Source organism: Bubalus kerabau, chromosome 1 (assembly GCF_029407905.1).
Source record: "Bubalus kerabau isolate K-KA32 ecotype Philippines breed swamp buffalo chromosome 1, PCC_UOA_SB_1v2, whole genome shotgun sequence".
Classification (NCBI taxonomy): domain Eukaryota; kingdom Metazoa; phylum Chordata; class Mammalia; order Artiodactyla; family Bovidae; genus Bubalus; species Bubalus kerabau.
The window spans coordinates 152,564,738-152,587,227 of NC_073624.1; the positions used below are offsets into that span (position 1 = coordinate 152,564,738).

Here is a 22,490-nt window from a genome sequence, read left to right on the forward strand (position 1 = left end):
CGGTGCCGGCGGGGCCCGTCCGGGCGACCTTTGGGACCCCGGCTCGGGCTTTCCCTTCGACCCCGCGTCGCCGCTCCACCTGCGAGGAGGAGGTCCTTTCGGGTGCACCAGCCAGTTTTATCACAGTTCCTTCCGGGCTCTCTCAAGCCATTTGAGAAACTCAGGCGGTTCTGAGGCATCCTGGAGCCCCTTCAGTAGAGGGAGGCAGAAGCCTCGAGACTGGAGACCAGGGGCAGCCTCTCTGCCTGATGTGCAATCCTCTCTGGTTATCTTCTAAGGACAAGAACGGTGTCTTTTAATAGTGCCTTGTGGAATGAATATTCATGGGGATCATAAATAGTGGGAACACGAGATTCATTAATCAAAACCACTCCAGAAGGGAGTTGTTAGGTGATTCTAGGCTCCCCTCACACCAGAGCCCTATCTAATTTACACACACACTAGCATTAAACATTTGAGGGCATTTCAAGGCCTAAAGCAGTATTTTAAACTCATTAAGAAAGTTTATATTCCAAAGCAACAAAAAAGACAGCTACCTTTTACAGTGGTTCTCAAACTGTGGTCCCCAGACTGGCAGCCGCCACATTTCCTGGAAACGTGTTAGAACCACAAATTATTGGGCTCCACCTTTGACCTTCTGAATTAGTTTAATTCACCTCGAGAGTTTAGAGGTGAAGCCTGGCAGTTTGTTTTCACAAGTCCTCAAGGTAGGTCTATGCACACTAAACTTCGAGAACTCCAAGGCTTCCTCATGGGGGTGGGATAGGGTAGATGAAATTTTTAAGTGGGAAGGGCAAAATATGCATGGCCCTACAACAGGGATGAAATCTAAGGTACTTGAGAAAGGTCACTGCCAAAATTTAAACGATACTGCACAACTCTCTGGGAACCCAGCATTAATTTCCCAGCTCCCACCAGTCTGTCTGGCAAACATTGGGCCTTTTTGCCCAGTCTGCCTGGAGACCTCTGGAATCTCAGCATTCCATAACAAGGGTATCCTTACTTCTCTTTGCTCTATATTACTATTAATACATTGCTGATTTCATCCCTGCCCTTCCCTCTGCCCTATCACCTTGAGAGGTTATTTTCCAAGCCTATTTCCAGCCCACTTTCCTGAGCTATAGGCCCAAATATCCGCTAGCCTATTCAGGCAGTACCGCTGGATTTTCCACTTCATCCTTTCAGTTCATCCTTCTTTCCTGACAAAGCCTTCTAGGATCAGAGGTCCTTTCTTCATACTGCTTCTCCCTAGAAAGCACTGTATGCCTTCCAACAATTATGAATCTATTAAGATTCAATTCAAAGATCACCCATCTCCTTCCTGCCTCAAGCAGCTTTTCCTGACCTTTTCCTTACCTTCTCTTGGGTAGATTCCCTTTGTGCACCAAACTAAACCTTTTGTAGATACCTGCTATGGCACATTTAACAGTAGTCATAGCATACATTTACCTTACCTGTATTTAATCACATAAACTTAGCAAAAACAAAACAAAACACCTCTGAAGTTCATCAATTTCTCCAGAGTTCATGTGAAACAGGAGCCATTTTGCTTCTCCTAATGTGAACATTCTTAACACACAGCTTTTGTACAGACAGAACAGTAATTTTGTCCCCAGTGGGACATTTGGCGAAGTTGGGAGATGTTTTGGTCACAACCAGGAGAAAGGTTTAACTAGAATCAGTGGGAGATGCCAAGGATGTTACATTCTCCAATGCCCTGGGCACCCTCCTACAACAAAGAATTATTCAGCCTGACATGTCAGTAATGTTGAGGTTAAGAAACTCCTTGAGTTAGACTGATCTTCCTAAATAATGGATTTGATCATATTATTTCTTTGATTAAACTCTACTAGCTTCCCACTGAAAGCAGAATAAAATCCAAATTCAAATAGCCATGGTCTATTATGCCCCACATAATCTGGCCCCTGCCTACCTTGCTGACTTCATCCCTCTTCATCTACCTTCTCAAGCAGTAAACTCTGATCAAAACGACCTTCGGTCTAAACATACCAGCCTTGTGACCAAACACACCAGACATTCTCAGGATCTTTGCACTTGTTATTGCTCCTACTTAGAATGTTCTGCATTGTATATCTCAAATATCATCCATCTCCTCAGAAAGGTGCATATCCCCTGAGCACTGTAGCGTAAGTAGCCCGACTGCCACTACCACCACCACCAGTTAAACACACTGATTACCCTATTTAATTTTCTTTGTAGCACTTAAAAGCAGATCAAGTTCTGTATTTACTATTTGTCATCTCCCTCTGCTGCCCTCAGAATGTAAGCTCCTTGAGAACAGGGATATCTCTAGTGACTAGAAATAAATGTTCAATAAATCCTTTGTTGACTACAACAGGGCCCCCCAAACTCAAGCCAATTATTTCATCCAGTGATCAACTAAATGGAGGTGTTTTTTTTTTTTTTCCCCAATACTGGAGGAAAAAACTGATTCTGATAGACTTGTTGAGAGATGGATATGTTGGCATCCACAGTAGAGTGTTATCCTAAGGGAATTTCAATGTAGTTTTGAAAATACAGATTTTTTTACTTCATATGCTGACTTTAGAAAATATAACTCATTATATTGCTCCTGCTTTTGTCAGTCTTCTACTAGCAAACTGTAAACACTTTAAGGGCAAAAGCAGACTTGGAATCGTCAGCATTTAGCATGAAGTGAAGGCACTTTCATGTACTGTCATCACCATTCTAAGCTGGAAATTTTTGTGTCACCCATTGCTATGTGGTTTCTGTCTCCTGATTAGACTCTTAGCTATATCACACTTCACACGTATCAATCAGTAATCAAGCCCTATATATTTTACTTACATGTTCTAGCTACAAAATGTCATTATATACCTATTTGCTTTCCTCATTACAGCTAGAAATTACCTATTCTTTGCCATACGTTCTATAAACGACTTTAGCTGACATGTACATCATTTGAACCATAAAAATGGCATTCCAACCCATTTTTCCACTGTCAAGCCATCTTGCACAGTAAATTCAATCTACTTATGTTACTGAATAAAATTTAAAGTGGTATGTATTCAGTAATAGCTACCATTTATTAAATACATACTATATGCTAGGCACTGTGTTAAGCACTTAACAAATATTCTCACTTTTACATTCTCTGATTTAAAAAACTGTTTTTTGGTAACAGCTTCATTTTAATTCACTGATACAAAGTGTACAATTTAATGGTTTTCAATATAGAGTTGTACCATCACAACAATCAATTTTAGCAAACACATCACCCCCAAAATAAACCCCATATGTTTTATCCATCATCCTCAATACTCTCATCAGTCATCTTACGCTGCCACTAATCTACTTTGTTTCCACACATTTGCCTACTCTAAGCATTTTATATAAATGCACTCAGACAATATGTAGTCTTTTATGACTGGCTTTTCACTTAACATGAAGATGGATGAATCAAAGTTCATCAATGTGAAGCATGAATTAGTACTTCATTCTGGTTGTTCAATCACTAAATCATGTCCAACTCTTTACAACCCCATGGACTACAGCACACCAGGCTTCCCTGTCCTTCACTATCTCTTGGAGTTTGCGCAGACTCATGTCCATTGAGTTGATGATGCTATTCAACCATCTCATCCTCTGTCACCCTCTTCTCCTGCCCTCAACCCTTCCCAGCATGGCCAAATATTTCATTATATGTACATACCACATTTTATCTATTCACAAGTTTACAGACACTTGGGTTATTTTCACCTTTTGGCTATTATGAATAATGCTGCTATGAACAATTGTGCACAAATGTTTTCATTTCTCTGCTCCTACATACCTAGGAGCAGAATAGCTGGATCAAATGGTAACTCAACGTTTAACTTCTTGAGAAATTGCCAGACTGTTTTCCAAAGTAGCTGCACAACTTTACATCCCTACAAGTAGTGTATGAGGGTTGCACTTTCTCTACATTCTCATTAACACTTATTATCTTTTTATTGTTGTCATACTTGCAAAAGAAGTGCTTTCTTTTATTGTACAAATGCAAATTTCTTTTGATTTGTGTTTCCAGATGACTAATGATGTTGAGCATCTTTTCATGTCCTTATTGATCATCTGTGTATCTTCTTTGGAGAAACATCTGTTCACATCATTTTCCCATTTTTAAATTGAGTTTTCTGTCATTTTATTATTGAGCTGTAAGAGTTCTATATAATATTCTGGATACAAGTGGAGAGGTTGAGGTCTTAACAAGTTGTAGAAAAGAATACTTAGGGAATATCCTAATCCTCAGAGTGTGGTAAGAAATGGATGACAACAGACAGGGTGTGGTACAGTGACAGGCCTAAAAAGAGAACTGACGTTAACCACTCCTTTGGCAAGAGAGAAACCTCCAATCTTGAGATGGTCTATGTGGACAAGTAACACTTGCCAGTGAATAGGAAATAAGATAAGACAAGTGATTTAAGAAGCCCCAAACTGAATTTATTGTGGTGTAGACCAAGTGATAACAAACTGCAGTATATTCAAGTAAAGTCTGATATACCCTGGGATATCTAAAATACAACACAAGGGCAAAAAGTTGCTCTAAAGTTAGAAGTCCTCAAAAGAAACAGGAAAATGAGAAATGTACCTTGAAAAAGCCAGGAAGTACAACAGTTTGCCAATCCTCACAACCTCCCCCATGCTCCCAACCACTTCTCTGAATTGCTCATTCTTCCACCACTTCAAGTCATTAAGACATCTGCATTTTTTTAGCCCAAACTGCTGTATAAGAAGAAAATCTTTTTCAAAAGAGTAAGGTGCCATTCTTCTCCTTGGTGCCATCTGGTTCAAGTCAAAAGGTATAACTTTCTCAAGAAGGAAACTGTTAAGAACTTTATGGTTTACAAAGACTGATATGAGGGCCTTTTGCAATACATTAAATCTAGAATCTTGTCTCTAGAAGCAACATGTGACTAACCTCTTAGAAATGAGTCACATCATACAGGAGCTCCCATTCAGCTTAGAATCTACCCAGACAAGTGAATTAGGTTTACGATATAGTAGATTTGAAAGTTGGCAACAATCTGGCATCAGCAGGTATTTCATCACAGCCTCTCCATTTTCTAGACATCCAGTCATGATCTGGCTCAGCTATTTATACCCTGTCATTTACTTTCTCTTCCAATTGCCTCTTATCCAGCTGGCAGGAGCTTCCAAGAAACATGATATAGTAGGCACTGCAGTAAACTGGCTGCTTGTTGGGGTTGGAGTAGACCTGTTCAGGTTTAAGGGACGCAAAAGGGTTAGCTCCATAGGCTGTGATGTGTGTATCCAGGTCCACCAAAATCTGCAACGAGGCTGCCAACTCCTGATGGCTATGGAAGACAAAGAAAAAAAAAAAATTGCTCTGCTGATTATGAAAAAGATAGGAGAAGAACTGCTCATTACCCCCAAAATTACCAAATGTCTATACTAACTGCTCAATTAATTAGCATAGCACTTTGAAGGGATAAGAAAGCCAAGTATGTGAAGGAAGAAAATCCTCACCAGAAGGTAGAAGATGAGCAAGGGGGAGAGAAATGAGTTTATCTATAGAGGTGTGAGTGAATCAGGGAGGTACCACAAAGTAAGGAGGTCAAAACCTGTAAACAGTAATCATTGTAGGGATCTCATAATCACGAAGTAGCAACAGGGTGGGCAGCCAAGCCTCCATCAAGTCCGGGGAAGCATGGAAACCTATGGAAGAAAATAAGATGGGAATAGAAAGGGGAAATGCAAAGACAGACCCCAAACAACATAGTCCTATAATTGTGTCCACCCCTCACCTAGCTCACCTCCAAGGCTCATCTACCACCACCACCTACCCTAGATTCTTCAACGGAAAATTATGAACCAAAATAAAGCACATAATGATCAAACAGGGTCTTCATTATATTATGCTTAACCTGATCCAATGAAGAGGGCTCTAAAAGTACAAGGACCAGGATGGAAAACTCCCAGAGGACTGACCCCTTATTCCCCCAAACCAACGGCTCTTACCTGGATGGAATGCCACCACCAAATCTGGATGGGCTATCTGCCCAGTCTCTATCTGCTCCTCCCAGAAGTCATGATAGAGGCCCCTATGGCCACTAAGCTGTACTGTGCCAGGTTCCAGGAGTGAAGCTGAGGTGCTCTGTGAAAAGCCAGCAGCCACATCTACACCCACCATGATTACATGGAGGCCAAGGTGTCCAGGAAACATGTAGCCAAGCTCATCATAGTCCCCAGGGCGAGTGAGGAATGTCTCTGCATGAGAAGCACCAACCACGTGCACTGTGCTTCCCCCAACCTTCCCAACATTTATTCCCAAGGCCCGAAGCCCAAAGCCCAGTGTCAAGGGCCGAGACAAGACATCTGTCAGCAACCGCTTCAAAGAGCCCTTCAGGACATCTGGATCTGGTCTTGGCCGTCTTACACTGGCCCACAGGGTGGTCATGGCCTGACTGTCAAGCACAGCATCCATTGTATCATCTAGCTGTAAACGTCGCATAGAAAACCAGGTGTCCCAACCCTGTACTACTTCAGTCAGCCATGACCAAGGTCCTGAGGGTAGGACAAAATCACCTGCAGGAAAGAAGGAATAAGAAGAGTCTAATCTTTTCCTGCCTTCAATATTCCCTCTATGTTCATTCTCCCAACCTGTCACCACAACTGCTACTCCACTCCCCTGTCCCATTCGGTTCCTTTTTTTTTTTTTAAACAATATGCTTTCATATGACCATTATGGCAGAGTTCCCAATACCGTCACTCTACCTGTGACCAGAAGCCATTCCATGAGACGGTCCACAGCTACAAGACGCAGTTCTTGACAAACCTTCCTGTGTGTTGGCCAGTCTGACTTCTGGCACTCTGGACCACAGTAATAGACATTTCTGCACCTGAGAGAATGAGCCCCAGAAATAGATGTTCCTATACCTCATAGGTGAATGGGGGACGCCTGGGGAAGGGAACTGATATTTCCGCACCTAGGAAGAAAGATCACTGGGTGAGGAAGGTAGAGAGAGGAACGACAGCTGCTGCACCAAATTTGGGGACTATGTTTGGCAGAGGAGGAAGGAGAGTGTGGGAATGCAATTTTTCTCTTGGATCAGAGTGACACTTCAGCCTCTATCTAGAACTAACTTTTTATATCTCTTATAGAGAAAAAAAAAAAAGCCCACCAGGAGTTTGTCTTCAGGATTTGTGATAACAGCTGCCCTGTTATCACAGGTGTGGCCCCAACCTCTTCAGAACATATATGGTCTTAATACTTAAGTACTCAAGAGAAGAGAGGTAGAAAGGATTATATTCTCGTCTCTGTCTAATCTCCCCATACCAAAATAAACATGAACCTCATAAGCAACTCTTTTCTAATTTCTGTGTGGCCTAGATCAGACAAAATGAGGAATGAACCTAAAGTTATGAAGGTCTGAAATGTCTAAAGGTTTTATAAGTCTCAGACCTTTCTTCTTGCAGTGAGGTCTTAGAACAGGGTCATTCCAGAAGTCTCCCCAACCAGCTCCTGACTAATCACCTTTTGCAGTGCCGGAGGACCTTGGAGTCTGAAAGGCCACTAGGGAGTGCTTTACAGTAAGCACAGAATCGGAATGTGTCCTCCATCTTCTGGAACATTTCTTCAAGGGATCGATATCCAAAGCCTGACACTGGAGTACCCCCGTCTAGCACCAACCTGCAGAGACAGTATGGAGAAGGAATGGCAACAGGAAAAACATCTCCAAAAGTTCTCATGATACCTACCCTGACTTCTATATATTTTCACCTCTCCTACTCCCATTATTTCTCATTTAAGCAAATTATATTTCTTTTATAGTAATAAAACCGGCACAATTTGGGATGAGAAAATACCTCATTGCAAATACCCCATATTTCCCAAGCTACACTTCCTCTCCACCTTCTGCCGGAGACAATATATCACTCTTGCACAGAGCTACTCACTCACTTGTATTCTTCGTAGCTTTTCATGTTCAGTTTTTGAAGGATCAGCTGGGATAGGCCAGGAACATTATCCTCCAAGGAGGAGAAGCCAAGTTTATCAATGCTAGGGCCAGGTTTAGTGAGGATCAGAGGCACAGGAGCCACACCTGTAGGTGGGGTCTCAACCACAGGAGCCACTGATGAGGGGGATTTCTTGTGCCTTCGTCGACGGGACCGTGGAGCCATGGCTTGTCCAATAATACCTGGGGATTATATGTAGAACAGATATGGAATGGAAGTTTGTAAGTTGGACACACATGATGTGTTTTCGTATGTTTGACCTTTTACTTGTCATTCTAGTCTCTCAGGCCCAGGTATAGTAAGATTTATTTCATATCTACTGATTATTGATCACCACATGCAGTTGTAAAAAACAGAGAATTAATTATATATGAATATAATTATGCATATATGTGTTATACATCAAGTTCTATATATAATATAGATGCTTAGAAAAAGTCTGGGACGGCTCATATAAAACTGATAATAGTTATTTTTCCTCTGAGAAGGGGCAAAGGCCCTACAGTGGGAACTAGGTCAATGAACTTTAGACTTATTTGCAATGTGTGACTTCTTATACAAAGAATATATTCATATGCTATTATTGTCTTCCTAAAAATCAACTTAAAATAAAGGAAAAAGCAAGAAAGGTTTTGGTTGTCCAAAACTATCGTGTAACTGGAGAAATAATCAATCTAATCTAGTTGGAGAAGGAAAACACTCATTTTAAAAGACCTATCATCACATTTATAAGCAATAAACCCAAAAGCAGAAATCAAATGGATGTAAAATGAGCACTAGCACTTACAATGCTGAGTTATATAGATGGAGCAAGTTATACAAAATAGCTGCGAAAAGAGAAGCGAAAAGCAAAGGAGAAAAGGAAAGATATAAACATCTGAATGCAGAGTTCCAAAGAATAGCAACGAGAGATAAGAAAGCCTTCTTCAGCGATCAATGCAAAGAAATAGAGGAAAACAACAGAATGGGAAAGACTAGAGATCTCTTCAAGAAAATCAGAGATACCAAGGGAACATTTCATGCAAAGATGGGCTCGATAAAGGACAGAAATGGGATGGACCTAACAGAAGCAGAAGATATTAAGAAGAGGTGGCAAGAATACACAAAAGAACTGTACAAAAAAGATCTTCATGACCCAGATAATCACGATGGTGTGGTCACTGACCTAGAGCCAGACATCTTGGAATGTGAAGTCAAGTGGGCCTTAGAAAGCATCACTACGAACAAAGCTAGTGGAGGTGATGGAATTCCAGTTGAGCTATTCCAAATCCTGAAAGATGATGCTGTGAAAGTGCTGCCCTCAATATGCCAGGAAATTTGGAAAACTCAGCATTGGCCACAGGACTGGAAAAGGTCAGTTTTCATTCCAATCCCAAAGAAAGGCAGTGCCAAAGAATGCTCTAACTACCTACTGCACAACTGCACTCATCTCACACACTAGTCAAGTAATGCTCAAAATTCTCCAAGCCAGGCTTCAGCAACATGTGAACCGTCAACTTCCTGATGTTCAAGCTGGAGTCAGAAAAGGCAGAGGAACCAGAGATCAAATTGCCAACATCCGCTGGATCATGGAAAAAGCAAGAGAGTTCCAGAAAAACATCTATTTCTGCTTTATTGCCTATGCCAAAGCCTATGACTGTGTGGATCACAATCAACCATGGAAAATTCTGAAAGAGATGGGAATACCAGACCACCTGATCCGCCTCTTGAGAAATCTGTATGCAGGTCAGGAAGCAACAGTTAGAACTGGACATGGAACAACAGACTGGTTCCAAATAGGAAAAAGAGTACGTCAAGGCTGTATATTGTCACCCTGTTTATTTAACTTTTATGCAGAGTACATCATGAGAAACGCTGGACTGGAAGAAACACAAGCTGGAATCAAGACTGCCAGGAGAAATATCAATAACCTCATATATGCAGATGATACCACCCTTATGGCAGAAAGTGAAGAGGAACTAAAAACCCTCTTGATGAAAGTGAAAGTGGAGAGTGAAAAAGTTGGCTTAAAGCTCAACATTCAGAAAAACGAAGATCATGGCATCCGGTCCCATCACTTCATGGGAAATAGATGGGGCAACAGTGGAAACAGTGTCAGACTTTATTTTTCCGGGCTTCAAAACCACTGCAGATGGTGACTGCAGCCATGTAATTAAAAGATGCTTACTCCTTGGAAGGAAAGTTATGACCAACCTAGAGAGCATATTCAAAAGCAGAGAGAGACATTACTTTGCCAACAAATGTTCATCTAGTCAAGGCTATGGTTTTTCCTGTGGTCATGTATGGATGTGAGAGTTGGACTGTGAAGAAGGCTGAGCACCGAAGAATTGATGCTTTTGAACTGTGGTGTTGGAGAAGACTCTTCAGAGTCCCTTGGACTGCAAGGAGATCCAACCAGTTCATTCTGAAGGAGATCAGCCCTGGGATTTCTTTGGAAGGACTGATGCTAAAGCTGAAACTCCAGTACTTTGGCCACCTCATGCGAAGAGTTAACTCATTGGAAAAGACTCTGATGCTGGGAGGGATTGGGGGCAAGAGGAGAAGGGGACGACAGAGGATGAGATGGCTGGATGGCATCACTGACTTGATGGACGTGAGTCTGAGTGAACTCCGGGAGTTGGTGATGGACAGGGATGCCTGGCGTGCTGTGATTCATGGAGTCGCAAAGAGTCGGACACGACTGAGCGACTGATCTGATCTGATCTGATCTGATATGTAGTATTAGGAAAATCTCCTAAAGAGATGAGTTCTGAAGTATAACTAGGCCCACATTCACCAACTACCTAGCGAGAACTCTGTGACGTCCTCCTTTCCTGGCCTGTCTTCTATTCCTTTTACAAGGACTGAGGAAATGAAAGAGACTATATCGGAAAAAATTAAAACACCCATTCATTCAATAAATACTTACTGATAAACAGATAAAATCATTCACAAAATACCATAACAGAAACAAATGTGAAAAAAAATATACAGGACATTTAAATGTCTTATAGAAGGGTTAGATGTAAACCATAACAAAAGGCAGTGTATAAATCTTACAAGAAAAATGAAACTAAAAGCACTAAAGGGAGATCAGAAGAGAGTCTCTTCAGTTAGTAAGCTACAGGCAGATTTTATGAAGCAGGTAGCAGCTGGAATAGACCATTAAGTATGGTGATGTTTTGAATATACAAATACAGGGAAAGAGGAATTCTAAGCACAGAGAAGACTATAAGCATAACAAATGTAGATGGGAAAATCCTGGGAACTAAGGAACTAGAATGGTTGGAGTTTAAGTGTAAAGATCTAACTGTAAGAGATAAAACTATAAAATCTTAGAAGAACACAGGAGAAAAGTTTCATGATATTGGATTTGGCAAGTTCCTGAATATGACACAAAAAGCACACACAATAAAATAAAAAAGATAGCTTGGACTGCATCAAAATTTTAAACCTTTTGTGCATCAAAGGACACAGTGAAATGACAACCCACAGAATGGGAAAGAATATTTGTAAAGCACGTATCTGATAAGCGATTAATATCCTGAATATGTGAAGAACTTCTAAAACTCAACAAATGGCTCAATTAAAACTGGGCAAAAGTCTTGAATAGTTCTCCAAAGAAAATATACAAATTGCCAATAAGCATATGATGCTAAACATCACTAATCAAAGGCTAATCAAAACCGTGAGACACCACTTCACTCCAACTAGGATGGCCATTATCGAAATACTAGAAATTAACAAAAGTGTTGGTGAGGATATGGAAAAACTAGAACCTTCCTCAACTGATTGTAGAAGGACAAAATGGTGCAGCTGCTTTGCAAAACAGTATGGCAGCTCTGCAAAAAGTTAAATATAGAATTACCATATGACTCAGCAATTTCACTCCTAGGTATATACTCAAAATAACTGAATACATGCACACAAACAAATGCCTATACACAAATGTCCATAGCAGCACTATTCACAACAGTCAAAAGGTAGAAACAAACTAAAGGTCACCAAAAGATGGATGAATAAACAAACTGGGAGACACATACATACACACATACACATGCTGCTGCTACTGCTGCTGCTAAGACACTTCAGTCGTGTCTGACTCTGTGCGACCCCATAGACAGCAGCCCACCAGGCTCCCCCGTCCCTGGGATTCTCCAGGCAAGAACACTGGAGTGGGTTGCCATTTCCTTCTCCAATGCATGAAAGTGAAAAGTCAAAGTGAAGTCACTCAGTAGTGTCTGACCCTCAGCGACCCCATGGACTGCAGCCTACCAGGCTCCTCCGTCCATGGGATTTTCCAGGCAGGAGTACTGGAGTGCGGTGCCATCGCCTTCTCCGCACACATACACATACATACATATAAATTCAGCCATTAAAAGAAACAGATACTGATACATGCTACAATGTGGATAAATTATGCTAAGTCAAAGAAGCCAGACATAAAACAACACATTATATGATTCCAATTTTATGAAGTATCAAGAATAGGTAAATCCAAAGACAGAAAGCAGATCCATGGTTCCAAGGGCTGGGTTAAAGGAGGAATGAGGAATAACTGCTTGGTTATGGGTGTTTTGGGGGAGTGACGAAAATGTTTTAGAACTAGATAGAGGTGATGGTCGCACAATAATGTGAATGTCCTAGATGTCATTTAATTGCTCATTTTAAAAGGATTAATTTTGTTACGTGAGTTTTACCTCAATTAAAAAAAAAAAAAAAAAAAAAGAAAGAAAGGTATCTATAAAGAGCTCTTGAAGCTAAAAAGTTGTTTTGCTCCCCAGATAAAAATGCCTGTAGGTACAGGGAAATGACAGGATATGACAATGCCGACAGTGGCTGGTTTTACTATGAATGAGTTAACTATTAAAGTTTAAATCAAGAATTGTGTTCTGCTCCAAAAATGGTCTAACACTGAATTGTTCTGGACCTGATCTGTTGGAGAGAATGCTCATTCAGCTGAGATGTAGGTGGCAGAACAATCAAACAAAAACCCTCCCCTAATCATCCAGCTAACACACATCACTTTACAACATGACTCTTGTAAACCACTGTTTCCAGGCTAATGGAAGAACTAATGTGATTTCCTTTGCACTTTCTTTCTCTTCATCCTTTCATTCTACCCTTGTATTCTTTCCCCTCATTGCATAAATGAAGGAACAGTTTCAAAGTCCACAAAACAGAAATAACTAAGCTCATCTGTATATCATATCTTCTATATTCCCACCAAAAAAGAAAAAATTAGACCTAAAGATAGTACATTATTTTAGGATTCAAGAGTCATCTCTCTCTACTAAAGGGTGGATGGAATTGCCCTCATGCCTTAGGATCCCATTTCCAAAAACTGACCTGGCTTTTCCCTCCAATTTTAATCACCAAGCATTTGCTTCACTGGGATTCTTCTGAATCCCAGAATCACTACAATTCTATAATAAGTATTTATATGCTCTCTCTACTTAGCCCCCTCTGGCAAGACATCACCTTCTTAAACCTTGAAAGAATGGACTTTTCTTTATAGATATGGAGGAAAAGTATTTTTGAGAGAAATCAAGTCTTAATTCCATAAGTAGTATCTTTCTGATATTCAACCAAAGGCCTTTATTCTGCAATAGAAGCCAAATAAGACCAAAAGGTGCTTATCTGCCTTTCCAAAGAGAGGTCCTTCCTCCAATGGAAGATTAAGTCCAAAGGAAGACTGTTTGAACCCGCTAGAAGTCAAGGGATCACCGAGTTTGGGGAGGTATGGTGTTGGTGAAATCTTTGACGTCATACTTGCCTCTGTGTCTGGAGTGGGTTACTGATACAAATGGACTAATTTTCTGACAGGAAGGTAAGAAGGTGGGAATGAGGAGCCAGATCTTTGCATTTGCATCTGTATATATCATCAGGCTCATGTCTGAGTTTGTATACCCAGATTCCCTGGTCCTAACTTTCCTGCAATGAGATCCAGGATCCTTCAAGTTTGGGGGTGGGGTTGGGGGCTGACCTGAGAGAAACAAAGGCAGTGACTTGAGCTCTAATTTATTCTCAGTATATAGAGAGAACACCAACACCAAGCACTGGAGAAGAGACATGAATTCGATGGCCGACAAAAACTTATTTCTCATCTCTAAATTTCCTAAAACATTACCTAGCCTATTCCCACACCTAGGTTTCCCATCTTCCCTGCTCCTTACCACCGACAGACTCAAATTTCACCAAATCATACTCATCTTTTCACCATCTCCAGACCGGTGAGACTTAGATCTAATTTTCTCTAATTCACCAGCAAACAAAAAATGTCTTTAGGGAGGTAAGGAAGAGAAGGGTAAGTGAAGCTAGTCAGTGGGGATCCTCAAAAGGGGTTGGGAAAGAGAAAAAGGAGAAATACATTAGGAACATTGCTATTATGACCACATTTAGCTGCCTAATCAGTGATTAACACTCCCTTGGGTGATAAATTCTTTACTTAACTATAAACTAAGCAAGCAGAGGAGTTGATGGAAAAGTAACTTACCCCGCTAAGCCCTCAGCTTCCTTCCTTCTCTTTCTTCCAAGTGAAGTAAATGCTTGATCTCCTCAGATCCAGGTTGTGGCTGATTTGCAGCTGTCCCTTCATATCACTTTCATTTGCAAACTGCTGAAATGCTGGGTCTCTGTGATTAGGTGTGCCCTGCCAACCAGACAGACAACACTGAATTCTTCCTAACGAGGCAAGCAACGGCCTGGCCTCCTGCCCGTGGACTACTCTCTTTCTGACCTTCCTTCTCTGCCAAGAAGGCTCAGAACTCTGTCAACACTCCCAAGCTCACCAAAGGCCAAGAAGGCTGAGGAAAGGTGAAGCCTACTGCTTCCTGGGCCTCTCTTATTAAGGCAACATTTCTGTTCCCAGTCCACAACATCAAGAATAAGCCCCGGGGTTAGTTCAGAAGTCAGTATTTGATACACATTAGCATAGAGAAACAGGAACTCCTACAGTTCTAAGATGTCAATCTAGACCTAGGATGGGTTCTCCCAAGCCCAGAGTCCTTTATAGCATAACAAACACTGCTCTAACTTAACTTGACAACTTAAGTACAAATATAATGCCCAGAAAAGAAGAATAGAAATAGTCATTCAATGGTAAACAAAGGGAAATCAGTTGTAGGAGAAACATCCAGAATTAATTTGTAAAATTCAATTTCCCTGAAAAGAGAGCAAGGCACTTTCTGAGGAGATGTCATCAGGGTATTCCACCTGTTTATTTTAAAAGAGGAATAGTGACTTTCCTCATGGTCTAGTGGTTAAGACTCTGAGCTGCCACTGCAGGGGATGTGGGCTGGACCCACAGAATGTGGCAAAAAAAAAAAAAAAAAAAAAAGGAATAAAACTTTCTGGGATATTAATGTAAGCAAGAGCAATATATTAACGACTAAAAACACACTATTTCTAGGAACAGAAAAAAAATAGAAAACAATCAACTCAAATATCTCATTCCTTCCTGTAATGGATGCTGATCCAGAGAATTTTTAATTCCACATTCCTAGCTCCTTGTCACTTAGAGCTATTAAGCACCAGAACCTATCAGAAGTTGCTAGTGCATGGCTCTGTATGACTCTAAGACCTGACTTTGCTCACATCTGGCCCCAGCTATGTCACTTACCTGCTTCTGTGAACATCATCAAACTAGGGAACAGAACCACTTGCATTGAGGTCCTGGACCGTGGCAAATAAATCTACATATGAACAGATGCAGAGAGTGGATTCCAAGGAAACCTCAAACTGCAGAAGCACAAACTACAAGCAGGGAAGGTGGAAGAAAAGTGTTAAGGATGCCAAAAAAAAAAAAAAACCATTACATAACATTATGTAGAATAGCTGTGGAAAAGGAAAATCAGTTGCAATAGGCAAAAATCCTGAATAAAATAAGGATAATTCATTTTAAGCAAAGATTTCAGGCTAATTTCAAATTTAATTGGTAGAGCATTTAAAGGTTTTGAGGTTTGTTAATGGCTAAACTGCAAAAGGTCACAGAAGTCAGATCGTCTTTTCTAACTCAGAATGTCATCTTTGAATGTAAAGCAAGATGATATATAGGAAAAATTTGATATTGAATAGTAATTTTACCAATATTACTACTATTCTGGTAGACATTTAAATTTATAATTTAGGAAGATCTGAACTTTTCACAACTTGCATTCATCATCAGTTATATTTTAAAAAAACTTTTAAAATATTTCTATAGTTCATTGTGAAACTAGTTAAAAGACAGACTAGAAAGAGCTTCCTATTCAACAAATAGGAAAGGATCTATGAGACACTGGGTGATAATATTCTACCACTCTTCATGTATACCCCTTTTTCTGAATTCCATTTCTTCCTCTTATTTTCTTCTTTTTAATGTTTACCATTAACCCTAATTCTTCTGCTTTGCTAATGATGCTTCCTGTTTACCTATGCTTCCATAAATATTATATAACCCTAGCGATGGACCTAAGGACTAAAGAAGTTAATACTACTTGATAGATCAGTTAAGCTCTTAATTTAGAAATGCTATTACAGCAAGAAGCTGTAATGATTAACAATTTGAGCTCTCTTTGCTACCAAAAATTAGGCAAGTATAAATATTTCAATTTAATGTTTCATAAGGTATCATAATTAATGTTGAAAACTGTAATTAAACTTCCTATACAGTTATATTATAAAATGTTGAACAAAATGCAAATTTCCCTCCATTTGCAAAGTTCTATACTTATTTTGATTATGACAAAGAAGAAAGGAGTATAATGGCAGTATCGTTTTTTTCTTATTGTTAAAACATCTAATATATTCCAAATAGTACTGTAACAAAATTATAGACAATGTTTTCTTTCAATTAAAAGTTAACTGAAACACTGATTTTAAATAATAGATTTAGGCCTATAATAGGCATCCAGAGTCTCCTAGTGCTCAGTTACTAGTACTCATATAAAACAAGTGCAGTCAAAGTTTTTTTAAAAAAAGAGCAAAATTTATGAAGACAAGAATTTAATTAATCAAATTAGCATTAACTATCCAGGAGATAATTTTCTCTTAAGGATATATCCCAATTCTATTAACTGGATTTTCTGATTTGCAGGAGAAGGTCAAATCAGACTATATCTTCCAAATAAAACCCAACACAGAGATAGGAGCAGCGGCCCATGCATGGAATTTATTGTGTGCTACTGTTTATAAAATACTTGAATAGTCCTGCACATGCATAATATTTCCAACTTAGACAGGAGACCATACAGGGTGCACTTTCTGGCAAACAAACAATAGATGGTTCCGCTGCCTGGAGCTCTGAGTTGTATTCCAGGGCATGAGGGAAGCAAGCCACCAAAGTAAAGGTAAATACCAAACTGCAGTGGCAGTCAATACAGGTCAGTAATTGTGTAAAATTAGCACATGGTTCCATTTAGTTTACCCAAGCAGTACTGTAACTATCAAAAGAAAATGTTCAACATGCAGTCTTGACTCTTATGCTCCCACTAACATCTGAAGGACTGAACAGAACCATTGCTTCTATGCTGCACTGTGTAATCAAAACACTTCCAGAACATTTTAAAATTTCCTTCGCATCAAAACATAAAATGATAGAAAGCCAGCAGTAAATCACCCTGGTGGCTGTATAAGCAACTTGAGTACTCACAATAAACTAAAATTTCTCATAACATCTAGGTAACCTATACATGTCGTACCTGTACATCATAGGTCTATATATTAAATATCTGCAAAATTAAAACATGCATACACAAAATACGTCAAGTTTTACAGACATGATTTGAATTAAAATTACTTTGACAATGTACAAACTTCTTTTTAAAGTACCTTAAATGAGTAATTCTGTAATTCTTCATAATTCTGAAATTTAGAGATTTTCTTCTTAAATCTGTAGGGTTTAAATCTCAAAAGATCTGGGCAAGAAAGATTCTAAATTAGTTTTTGGATTTGTGTTCAAGTAAGAGAGTCTGCCTAGAAATAGGTTATGCATTCATAATTGAAAAATACCAAGACTATATTACAGAATTAGCCACATTTAAGAACTATAGACCTGAGGTCAGCATTTTATTTAAATGCCAACTGGGTTTCTCAGCGTTTTGCCCATAATTCAAAATACAGCTTAGTAACCTTGGAAATGTATTTTAAGACCATGCTAATTCATCCTTTAAAGACATTTCATGGAAAAAAAAAAGTCCACATTAGCTCTTAGGATTGTATTTGAAGTAATGGTTGAAAAACAAAATCTAATTCTACTGAGGGGAAAAAGAAATCTCATTTGTAAACGTAAATGTGTGAACCACAAGCATAAATGGAGGTGTAGTCGCCCTCCACTGGAAATTGCCCCAAGCCCCTTGCTCACTGCTCTCCACCTTGGCAGCGATGACCCAATCTTATCAGTTAGCACATGTCCCAGGGCCCTCAAGCCTCCATCCAGGAAGGGGGCTGGGGTCTCAAAAGCACAATGGTTTCTCCAGAGGGACTGTGACATTTACAGTCAGCTTGGCCAACCCCTCCAGTTCCTCGGGTGATCTGTCCATTGGGGCCCGAGATGTGAGAGTCCCTGGGGAGCCGTGGGTCACTGGGCACCATGGTTGCCAGTCCCGTGGTTCTCAGTGGCATGTGCGGTGTTCAGAGAATTGAAACCATCTTGCTGTACAGCATCTTTCCGGGGTGGCATTCTCTCATTGATCCTATCCAAACCCTTTGCCTCTTCAAAACTGCAGATTCTATGTGGTGGAGAGAATCCTCGTATTGCTTAACAAAATGCAAATTTGATAAGTCAGTAATTGAAAACATTTCTGAGATTTCAAAAACATAATTAATGATTTTTAAGAAGAAAGAAATTAGTTGTACATAGCAACATTTAAACTGTACTGTAACTGAAGCCTATCCCCATTCCAGATTTCCCCTTAAAATATGAAACATCTAAACCTAAATATAAACACGATAGCTTCATAGATGACAAGTGTTAGCATAGCTTTAAAAAAACAAGACACAAAAATAGCCCTCTCCTGACCCTGAGATCAGGCAACGGTCTCAGGGTCTCAACCTGACTCCTACTTCATCAATTATCTCCTACCTCAGGCTCTAAAATCAACAGTGGCTATCACAGTAAGACAGCAACAAGAGTAGGGGCAAGTGAGGAGGCTAAACGAATTAATCCTCGACATACAAATCTGTACCAAGAACATGGGAGTAGAAAAGAAATAAAGCTAAAATTTAGCAATTAGAACTACCTTGGAGGACAAGGTATCATCACTCCATCACCACCAATATGAAATGAAAAAGGTGGGAAATGCCTCCAGGAGGTAGATCTGTGTTTGTAGGTAACAAAAAGTATTTAGAGTTCCATATTTAGGAGATGCTTTCCCTAATTCACTAGCTATTCATTGCCTATTTTTTGGAAACCCAAATCAAAACAGACAGCAATCCTCCTTCAACTGGTATGGTTTCTTATTCACTTCATCTGGAGTGATGTATCCTCTATTATTAAAATGTGCATAGAAAAGATTTCCATACTATTGATTATGATCTAGTTGCTTCAATATGCAATCCCTGAGACTCAAAAGTCTGTGCATGTGAACCAAATAAATGGTTAGGGCAGCAAAGCTTTCAGCAACATGTAATACCAAGTCAATACATGATACACATGAATATACTATTACCAGCAAACAACAGCCCAAACAGCAGCACAAAATCATAGTGACAGCTCCTGCACTTTCAAGGGAATTACTGAAAATGACTTCATCTTTTTTTATCACGAGAATACCAAACCTGTATCTAGAGAGGATTTCACTCAAGAATATAAAAATGTGAGTAGCAAAGAATCATGCAAAATATGGAACAGGTCTTTATTGCAACTATAAATGCTATAATATTATAGCATAACATGCTGTACTCTAAAGAATTCTGAAACATTAAATGCTGGTCTCATTACTATACTAGAAAAGGGAAAAAAAACAAATTGTCACTATGGAAATCAGTCCTTGTGATTTAAAAAAAAAGGAAGAAGAAGATATGACTGTTAAACTTGAGTCAGTGAGTCTGATTCATCTTGGGCTGTGCAAGCTAGAAGTAAGACACACCCATAGGACATTCTCTGATGCCCACCCACACACCACAGATCTCTGCCCAGCGCAAGGACTCTGATCGTACCTTTTTCAGCCTCAATAGCCTCAACTGTGGCTGTACAGAAGTGAGCAGAGGCATGCAAAATGAATGAGAGAGATGAGAAGGGTCATATTGTACAGCAGAAAAGGCAATGATCACTTAAAAAATATAACAGTACCCCATACTTCATCATCATTTACAATTTAACATATATAGTACCCATATTAGAGAACCCCATCCAATCCCCCAATTCCTGACACAGCACAGTTTACACACAGCACTAAGACACCATCGCTCAATGCACAGAACACATAGACCTATTATAAACACAGACACCTCAGCATCCATGCAAATGCTAGTATTAAAATTATCCATCTTGAATTCAGTATTTTGATGGCCTTATAATTTTTCAATATGTTTATTATATCACATCCATAATAATCGCAAGGAAATCTCTAGGATGAAATTATGAAATTCTCTAGGGTGAAACCATGATAGTAGAATTGTAGCAGAGCAAATAGAAGGAAATTCTTTTCTTTCATTTCTTTCTTTTCTAACTGAAATAAAACTTATCACCAGTTGGTTCCCTAAGATATAAACTAGAAGGAGTTTAGCAATGCTTTTCCTGTCACTTCTAATTCATAGAGAGAAGCAAAAGCTGCAGAAGTTGCTATGTTCAGAGGACAATGAAATAAAATTTGTGGGCAGTAAACTTGGTAAGTTACACTAACTAGAACAATTTTGTAGTCCTATCCTTTGTGGGTAATCTAAAAGGACTCCGCTCATCTACTAGGATTTTCCTTTCTATTCTAACACTGATGTTCCAAATATCTAAAGATACTAACATAATAGCCTTAAAAAAAAATCCATATATGTTCAGTGTATCATGAACCCAAATCTGCCTCAGATAATAAGAGCCTGCATTCTTAAGTGAAGATAAAAAGGCTACTGAGCATCTATCTTTTCAAGCCTATCTACCAACTAGAGAGGAATCAAGAGATAGAACTGAGGTCTTACAGGCAATTAAATCCTAATCATTTCATGATATGGACATACATATAAGTCATATAAATGAAAAATACATTCCTGATATAGCCTATCTCTGGCCTATTTAGAGAATTTCAACATATTTAGTCATATATTTTTTGTAGGCAAAGATTCTTTGGGCTCAATTCTGGGTTCAAACTGTATGAAGCACTCACATTGAAGATCAGGACCAAAAACTGCAGAAGACAATATTGTCTGATAATATTGCCAAGTCGTAATTCTTCACTTTACCCAAAGTATACAAACTCAGAATATTTAACAATAACGTCCATCCCTTCTATATTGCTTCTTCTACAAGAAGGTCAATTAGAACAATTATTCCTAAAATGACCTTTTAGCAGTATACATGATTTAAAAATGATAAATTTTATCCAAAGCAGTTATTAATATGAAAGGACACTGATAAATCTAAGGAACTAAAGAAGACTAAATTAGATAAGTTTGTAGATCTCAATCAGAGAGTAAACTGGGGACTCCCCAAAAGAAATATGAACACTGAGTAAAGGAAGAATTTTTCTTAACTGTTAAATCATATTACAAATTAAAGCAGATATACTTAACTGTATACCCACTGTACAAATCATCACTTAAAAAATCTAGCCTTGTATGCTTGTAAAATACTCTTATAATCTGTCCACACGGAAAACTGGTATAAGTGACCTACCTCTACTGGATCATCCCTGGAATTCCTATTCTTCAAAACATGGACTATTTTCTTTATAATTTACAAATTAATTGGGAAAATAAGATGCCTACCAGAATGTATGCTTTAAAGAGCTTGTGGTAACAGAAATGACTTTACATGAAATATTTCATAATTTCTATTATATACAGTAATAAATTAAAAAACTGATATTACTATAAGAATTGGTATCTATTTGGGTATATCAATAGTTTAAAAAGTCTGTTAAAATTTTTTCAAATTATAAAATTTGACAATATACTTTTGTGGGCTTTTAATTTTATATGTAAAAGCATTTTCTAGGTCAATTTATATTCTTTGCTCTTTCCCAAGGCCTCTAAATGCTTCTAAATCCTTCTCAGAACACAAAATATACATCACACTCAAAACTGCACACCATGTCAAGCTTGAATGCTTAGAATTCAAAGATCATTTGAAGCTTACACATTAAGCTGGAAAGAAAGAGATCTGATAATTTCAAAATTCAATCTGAAAAGCACTATTTTCCTCAATTTTTTTCAATTTTACAGGGCATCTTGACATGGCCTTAGTAAGTTTGGGTACAATGCTATTTCAAACTGTGTTCCTCAGTACTACACAGAATAAGTGATCAAGAGGAAATGACCTTACTATAACATAGATGGCCACATATTTTCTCATATAGTTCCTAGTGAAGGCAGCATTATAATGG

The 22,490-nt window shown here is 39.0% G+C and overlaps 2 protein-coding genes across 8 annotated transcripts in view; both read right to left on the reverse strand.

Annotated features, from left to right (window-relative positions):
* Nucleotides 1-129: 129 nt before the first annotated feature.
* MSS51 (MSS51 mitochondrial translational activator) lies at nucleotides 130-16,958 on the reverse strand. The gene is made up of 7 exons (XM_055535756.1): nucleotides 14,474-16,958; nucleotides 7,943-8,180; nucleotides 7,517-7,672; nucleotides 6,757-6,881; nucleotides 6,001-6,567; nucleotides 5,604-5,697; nucleotides 130-5,336 (listed from the first exon to the last, which is right to left on the reverse strand). Exons 2-7 carry the CDS (start codon nucleotides 8,161-8,163, stop codon nucleotides 5,117-5,119), a joined length of 1,383 nt encoding a protein of 460 aa, XP_055391731.1. The 5' UTR covers nucleotides 8,164-8,180; nucleotides 14,474-16,958; the 3' UTR covers nucleotides 130-5,116.
* A 144-nt stretch (nucleotides 16,959-17,102) lies between these two features.
* Nucleotides 17,103-22,490, reverse strand: part of PPP3CB (protein phosphatase 3 catalytic subunit beta) — a 43,803-nt gene continuing 38,415 nt past the window's right edge. For 4 of the 7 annotated variants that reach the window (XM_055535685.1, XM_055535678.1, XM_055535667.1 and 1 more), the window contains 2 exons: nucleotides 20,116-20,145; nucleotides 17,103-18,714 (listed from right to left, as the gene is read on the reverse strand). In XM_055535685.1, the coding sequence (XP_055391660.1) occupies nucleotides 18,536-18,714; nucleotides 20,116-20,145 (209 nt within the window). In that variant the 3' untranslated portion in view covers nucleotides 17,103-18,535. The remainder of the gene's footprint in view (nucleotides 18,715-20,115; nucleotides 20,146-22,490) is intronic. The other 3 variants (XM_055535707.1, XM_055535699.1, XM_055535691.1) reach the window with 1 other exon arrangement.